General features: G+C 33.3%; 1 protein-coding gene across 2 annotated transcripts in view; it reads left to right on the top strand.

Moving 5' to 3' along the window:
• Positions 1-4,972, top strand: part of LOC124542861 (epidermal growth factor receptor) — a 98,415-nt gene extending 93,443 nt beyond the window's left edge. For both annotated transcript variants that reach the window (XM_047120749.1, XM_047120748.1), the window contains exons 4-5: positions 194-2,021; positions 2,339-4,972. In XM_047120749.1, coding sequence (XP_046976705.1) covers positions 194-2,021; positions 2,339-3,181 — 2,671 coding nt within the window. In that variant the 3' untranslated portion in view covers positions 3,182-4,972. The remainder of the gene's footprint in view (positions 1-193; positions 2,022-2,338) is intronic.
• Positions 4,973-8,543: the final 3,571 nt, after the last annotated feature.

Below are 8,543 nucleotides of genomic sequence, written 5' to 3' on the forward strand. Positions count from 1 at the left end.
TTGCTTAACTGTCACATTACGTTAACACATAAACCAATTTATTTGTTTCATGAATAACAACATTTAAGTGTCTCTTAAGATAAACGCTATATAACAAAAGATGTTGAAATTTTTTGCCATATCCACCAATAATTTTATGTACTTACGCTTGAAGCATTAAAAAGCAGGCTATATAAATAATATTTTATTTCAGATTGTATAAGGCGGGTACGAAAATATGCAAGCAGTGCCATTCGGAGTGTTTGGATGGATGCACAGGACCGACCAGAGCTAATTGTACTAAATGTAAGCACGTGCGTGATGGTCCATACTGTGTCGCTGTATGTCCAGCTTCTAGATATGCAACAGAGAATGGGACATGTCAACCCTGTCACCAGAACTGTTTCAATGGATGCACGGGAGCTAATAATACTGTAGGCGAGGGAGGTTGCAACTCTTGCAAGAAAGCTATAATCAGTGTCGAAGCAACTGTCGAAAGCTGTCTTAAAGAGAACGAACCCTGCCCTGATGGGTATTACAATGAGTGGGTCGGTAATGTTAAGCCTCTTGAAGGAAAGGTTAAAGTGGTGTGCAGGAAATGCCACCCACTGTGTTACAAATGTACCGGCTTTGGAATACATCAACAAGTGTGTCAAGTTTGCAACGGATTCAAACGAGGTGATCAATGTGAAGATGAGTGTCCCTCGGATCACTTCACTGATGACGTCAATCGTCTTTGTACTCCTTGTCATCATGAATGTAGAGGTTGCGTTGGGCCATCATCAACTGACTGTATCAAATGCCAAAATTTGAAGATATTTCTCGGCGACTCAAATTCTAAGGAATTCAATTGTACTGATAGTTGTCCTGTTGACATACCACATAAGATTTATTTTGACGAGCTCCTTCAAAATCCCATAGACGAACCCTATTGTTCAGCATTAGCCAATGGCCTTCCTAATATGGCCACAGCAAAGATATCTACAGTAATTGTGGTGATTCTTGTATTGGCCCTCATATTACTAGTAATTCTTGCTATAATTGGCTATACGTGTAGGCAAAAGGCGAAGGCTAAAAAAGAAGCCGTTAAAATGACCATGGTTCTTACTGGTTGTGAAGATAATGAACCATTAAGACCTACTAATGTCAAACCAAATCTAGCGAAATTAAGAATCGTTAAAGAAGCAGAACTTCGTAGGGGAGGAATGTTAGGTTTCGGCGCATTCGGTAAGGTGTATAAAGGAGTTTGGGTTCCCGAAGGAGAAAATGTTAAAATACCAGTCGCTATCAAAGTTTTAAAAGAAGGTACAGGAGCAAACTCAAGTAAGGAATTTTTGGAAGAAGCCTATATAATGGCTAGTGTCGAACATCCAAACTTACTTCAATTGCTGGCTGTATGCATGACCAATCAGATGATGCTGATTACGCAACTGATGCCTCTTGGTTGTTTACTAGACTATGTCAGGACGTATAAAGAAAAAATAGGATCTAAAGCATTTTTAAATTGGTGTACTCAAATAGCTCGTGGTATGGCTTATTTAGAAGAAAAAAGGTTAGTTCATAGAGACTTAGCGGCTAGAAATGTCTTAGTACAAACACCGAATTGTGTAAAAATAACTGATTTCGGACTGGCAAAGTTACTAGATATCAATGAAGATGAGTACAAAGCGGCCGGAGGTAAAATGCCTATAAAATGGCTGGCGTTAGAATGCGTCCAGCATAGAATTTTTACACATAAAAGTGACGTGTGGGCTTTTGGTGTAACTATTTGGGAAATCTTAAGTTATGGAGCAAGACCTTACGCTAACATATCAGCTAGAAATGTTCCAGAGTTGATAGAAAATGGCTTGAAATTACCACAGCCCAGTATTTGCACTTTGGACATATACTGTATTATGGTGTCTTGTTGGATGCTCGATGCAGACAGTCGACCAACATTTAAACAACTTGCCGATACATTTGCTGAAATGGCACGCGATCCTGGTCGCTACCTGGTCATTCCTGGAGACAAATTTATGCGACTCCCATCTTATTCAACTCAGGTAAATAGAACGATTACTTAATAATTTATTATATCAAATAACTAATAATCTAGCAAACACTCATTGGTATTGTCAAAGTAAAATAAAAAAACTTCCCAAAAAAAGCCAAAGCAAACCCTAATCACTTTTGTTGATGCTAACGTGTTCCTTTTAAATTTGTCTTTTACTACAAGTATCCATTTTGAAGTTTAAAATTTATGTATAAATATTATTTTACAAGGTACAAAATATTAAGGTGTGCTGTCGTTAACGATTCAAAATTGATAGTTTGGTAGAGTAATTCCGAAAATTTAATTTTTAATTTTGTGTAATTTCAGGATGAAAAGGAACTGATTAGAAACCTCTCTTCGGCCATGGACGGTCCAGAACCGTTAGTAGAAGCAGATGAGTATTTGCAACCAAAGTTCAATACTATGCCCGGATCGACGACTACAAACACGACAGTCACAATCGAAGCGCAATCGAGCAAGCCGTGTGCATCCGCCACCTGGGTTAACAATATAACCGGCCAAGAGGGTGCCATCATTGACACTTCCAATAGATCGGAAGGTTGGGATCGAGACTTACTGCGGTACAATAATTCCCGGAATCCTGATGGAACCGAAATACGACATTATTATAATAATGGAGTGTGTGCTTCTGATGGCACGAATTCCAGGTATTGTAGCGACCCTATGAAAGGAAGAACAGACTGCTTGGAAACGAAGTTCGACAGCATGTCAAAGGTCAAAGAAGCACAAGTTGGAAATCTAAAACTAAACTTGCCTTTGGACGAGGACGACTATCTGATGCCTTCACCGCAACACACCCAGAACGCGTCGGCTTATATGGATCTGATTGGAGAAGGTGGCGAGGGTACGGAGGGAAAGGACTTACGTTACAGTGGTTTCGTCGCATCTAAAAGGTGCATAGATAACCCAGAATATCTCATGTCCGAGCAAAATATACCTCCACAGACATTAGGAATCCCGACCGAGCCGGTACCGCTCGAATCTCTAGGCACCAGCGAGAGCAGTACGGGTGAAACCACGCCGAGACCGGGTACCAGCAAGTACCTACCACAGAAGTCGGTAGAAGAGGAATCCATGTCCGACCACGAGTACTATAACGACTTGCAGCGCGAGCTGCAGCCGCTGAGGCGGAACGAGACTACGGTGTAAGCGCCATGGATGCAGCTGCGACTCTCGACCCAGAGTCAAACTGATCTCTCGTCGTTCGATTGCTGACTACTTACTGTAAACGGCGCAGCAGCGCCTTTTGTGCCATTTATGCGATGGCTAGTGTTAGCTTGTTGTAAAAACATTTAACTAAAAATTTATCGTAGTTATTAAACCAGTTTGTTATTTCTTCTACTTAATTATTGTAAAAACTGTTACGAAACTATAATTTGTAAAAATTATTTCACGAGTTGCTTGTATGAAGAAGCACCTCACAAAGTATAAGTTATTTATTAATTTAGTTTAAGAAAGGCTATGTTTATGTTTCCCGACGTTATAATTATAAGTAAATGTTATTTTAATTTTATAACTGTGATAATTAGATTAATTACATTACAATACTACAATACATTCAAATTTTTATTTCGCTCAATAGAACTGTATAAATAAATTGAACGACATTGCCGTTGTTACTGGGCTGTCTTTTTGTTTGTCAATATTATACGAATAGTCTTATTTTCTGTATTAGTGGTGCTGGTTTAGTATACGTAAGAAACACCGACTGAAGCGACCACGCTCACTGCACGTTCTCGACTAACAACAACGTATACTGAAGCAAACTCAATCTGACCAACAGGCACATAACAAATTAAGTATTTAAATTTAATTTCGTGATCTTGCCAGTACGGGGACCATTTTATTAGTAATTACCTATACGGTTTCTTGCCTACATTCCAATATTGTTGTAATATTCACGTTTAAATGCTCCTACACGCACGGTACTTTTAATTCTCGTAGAAACACTAAATATAAAACTCGAGGGATCCATCTTATGAAAAAAGACACTTTTTACAATAATCACTGCCTCTAGCACAATAAACTTAAGCTCAAACAAATTCAAATGCAATCGTCGTTACGTATTTCATAGTTAAATAAGTTTTATTTAATATTCGACCAAACCTTCGTTTGCCATGTATAATGTAAATATTATTATTTCATTGCGTTATTGTAAATCTAATAGATTAAAATAATATTTCTGACACATGTGCAAAGCTGTACGCCTTGCGAGTCATTGTTATAATATGTTTAATGTAAATAAAAATATAAACAAGATTATATCGGAGCTGAAGAGCTGTATACAAAGTGTGCCATTTCGTGTTAAATATTTTATGAACTAAATCTGAGTTTTTTATATTAAATTCGTTTATCAATCGAAACTATTTTAAATACATTTTTAACATTTGTTTTCACTGTCGCAATTATTTTTCATCATTTAATTAGATTAAAAATGATATCGTAGTGATAATCGATCGTTAATAAATGTCATATTAATAATTGTTGTGTCACATTAATAGTAATTACTGTGAAAGCATTTCAATATATTACATGTTAAACTTAGATATTATTCATAAACATACATTATAACCGTATTCTAACTAATGTATTTATCTCGTTTCAAACTGGCTGCGTCTACGAAACGTTTAAGACATAATATATCTTAGTTAAAATACGTATAATAATATTTATGAATAAAGCCGTTTAAATATACCTACTTAACGTCAGATAGCTGCAAATGAAACAGGTGAAATGATTTGGCAGAAACGACAAATGGCAGCTGGATGTAAATTTGCAGTTAACTGTTAGTTGATGTCTGTAATACATAATATATAATGTGCGATGTACTTCAATCAAATTTTAAAATTAGTGTTAAATGGCTAACATATTATTCTGAATGTGTAGATAAATGTGATGACTTATGGTACATGTACCTTAATAAATGAATTAAATTGAAAACTTTTTGGGGTTTGTATTCAAATTATTTCGTCCATAAAGCTATATCTATCTTAGTTAATAAATAAATATATAGTATATGTGTATATCTCAAATATGTAATGTTATGTATATGAAAGAAGACATGCTGCGCCGACCCCAAAATAAAATTGGGATAGGATAAGATGGGCAAGAACAGGATGATGAGGTATATATTCCAGATACGAATTTAATCACAGCTAATAGACTGACATAGACTATAAAATTATAATCAAACAAATAATGAAATCAGTTCATACCAACAACCGTTAGCATGACATCCCTAGGTCTATAAAGGATTATATTTTTGAGTTTTTAAGTGTTAACGTATGCACAACACAGAACCGCCTATGCTCAATAGGCTATTTGATTGGTTTTTAAAATCCATTTAATATTATTTAGTAGAAGTTAAGGAACTAAGTTAAAATTGTGTTTTTTATTTCTAGTACATATTTGCCGAAAAATATCATATTAAAAATTCCATATTTAAATAGCGCGCAAAACGCTACTTGGACAATATGGCGCTGCAATGGGGTCGGTGACGTCACTTTGGTGTATTATAATCTCTGGTACGTATTGTAGAAAAGCAAAGTTTACGAGAAAGTGACTTCATCATAAGCCCGGCTAATCGGGAGCGTTCTGTGTCACGTGACATACGTTTGAAAAAAAAAGCATTTTTATTTATGGATTTTTGAATAAATAAAGTATTATGTTCAACTTTCATTAGTAAATAACCATTTTTAAACTCAATATACACTGATTACAATAATTCACAATTTATTTTTCGCATTGTCAAATAGCCTTTTCGGAACCATGTCTATATAGGGCACTGGTGCAATGTAAAAACCTATATAACCAAGTACTTTTGTAAGTATTTTGCCGTTATTAGTAAAATATCGTTTCGAAAAAAAACCTGTTTTCGTAACCACTTTAACATGATTAATTTAAAGTTTTTGACGGTATTTATTTATGAGTAGACGGTCCAAAAATATATTTTTTCTAAATGGTAGCCAAATATAAAATAACATAACGTAAATGGAAAATATTAACGCGAGTGTTACCGGACAGTGAAAAAAATATCCTCATATAATCTCTAAACATATTTTTTGGGATATGGGTTGGGTGTGATGATAGTTTAATGCACTCAAATGTTAACTGAAAATCAAATTAAACAAATTATAACATATTAATTATAATAATGAGCAATTGTTCTCGCTATGTGATTTTTATAGAAGATATGCTTTAGAAATAATATTTTTCTAAAGTTGAAATTATTTGTCACTAAAATTCGATTCATCAAGGCTCCTAAACTCAGTATGGATGTGCTTGCTACTCCAGTTTCAGATTCCTCAGTGTTACAGCCCACATTTCGTTTCATTATTAACGCCTTTTAAACATTGAATAAGGAGAAGTATTTATCTAAAATGCTCCTATTTCAAGCATAGAAGTTAACTATTGTAGGAAATATGAACAAAACCATCCATTTTATAATCAATTCATTCACGTGTTATCTGTAAATAAAAAAAGTAGCTTGTATAAAGAAAATTTTATTAAATAGAATAAAATATATTAATACAAAATGTTAAAATAAATATTATTAATACAAATTATTATTATATTTATGCTATGGAGGGTATCGATGTACCGTTTGAGCATTCCGAAACATTTTTCTTTGAACCTAATAACTACATTCGTTTATTTTTTTGATATTTCGAATTTAGAGATTCAAAATACACATTTTTTAATCTCAGACCTTTTCTTTTTAATACAAGACAATAATTAAAGAATAAAAAATAAATTAAAATTAACAAAGATAATAAATATTTACCACCTAGCTTATTACGATTATTAATTACAACACAAATATAGTCATCTTATTCATTGCAAAGTACAAGTTTGCGAGAAAAAGATAAAATATATTCTAGTTATATTTTTATTGGACATTATAATATACTTTATTCTTAAATAGATTAATCTAAAATAATGCAAGTTAGTCTAGTACGTAAATGCTCACAACACCCTTAAATTAAGTTTTATTTATTTAATATTTCTTACATTTGGCGTAATAAATGCGAATAATTAATACAGGTGCGACCTTTCTCACAATCTCATATACAAAAAAAAGCTTTCATTACGAATAAGTTCAATAATATTTAAATATCTAAGTATATAAGACTTTATCATTAATGACCTTTGTCAAAAATATTAAAAAAAAAAACAGTGTTATCAAAAGATTAAGTAATCAATTTTTTAATTTCAATTAACTAATTTCAGGGGGAAATGCCCTATGTTTGTTATTATTGAACCTGCTGGCAATAAAATGCAATTAGAAGACTACTTATACTGATAGAACCAGAATACTGGAAATAGACAGTTTGAAATCTCTATAGAACCGATGTACAGTATTCGTTTCGACTAGAAATATTTATTGAAAATACAATTGACTTTTGAATTGATTTTGAGAGTAATATAAATGTACTAACTAATATTATCAACAGCAACTACGACTTCGTTTAAAACTATACATTATTTTAATAAACTCCCTACTAAATAAATTAAGGATGTACATAAAAGTATTATCTCGAACATACAAAAATATATAATAATGATTTTTTTTTTGTATCAACCCTTGCACTACACAGAAATACACAGTAAATATTCATATCAAAATTGTAAGAGTGCATAGAAAACAAACTATCACTAAATATAGATTTGCGTAATATATATTACTAGTTAAAGGGGGTTGTTAGTCAGATAAAAAGAGTATCATATGTCCTTTGAAGTTCAAGTATTTTTCACACCAAATTACAACAAATTCGATTCATTGGTTTCCTTGTGAAACAGCGACAGACATACAGTTACTTTCACATATATAATATTAGTATAAATATTCCGTACAGTACTTTTAGGCTAATACGTTAACTAGTATCCTTAGAGTATAATAGTAAAATATTCATCTCTTAAATGCGATAATAAATACACCAAGTTATATTCGAATGCATACAGATCTATTCTGGATAAACCAAGTCCCCAGCACCGCTATTCTTGTAAGAACTCACTTCAATCTCACACGTGACGCGTCGGTAGTGATACGCTATCTTGTTGTGTTTATAAACCATATAGTATTTTCAATGTTGCATATCAACTTCTGACATTTCACGATCGTGATCCGCGGAGAGTTTCGAATTCTTAAATAACTCTATACACCGACAATAATAATAATCAATTAATCAAAAATTATACTTACGTCTAGTTATTTCAAGTGTGAGAAAGGTCTTATTAATAATATTTAAATATAGTACGACACAACTTAGATGTAGCCTCAGCAAAATTACGTACGTACACTATCCCAAATTATCAATATTTATTTCTCATGCGAATATGATCTTTGCACAAACGTAATAACTATAATATCATATGACCGAATATATTCGTCAATTTGACACGTCGATTTACGTGCACTTGCTTTCTCGTGTTGAACTGACACGAGAATCTATAGCGACCAATGGCGTCGAATGGCGCGATAGGGAGCTATTCAGTATAAATCAGCAGTAAT

The sequence above is a fragment of the Vanessa cardui genome, chromosome Z (genome assembly GCF_905220365.1).
Source record: "Vanessa cardui chromosome Z, ilVanCard2.1, whole genome shotgun sequence".
NCBI lineage: Eukaryota > Metazoa > Arthropoda > Insecta > Lepidoptera > Nymphalidae > Vanessa > Vanessa cardui.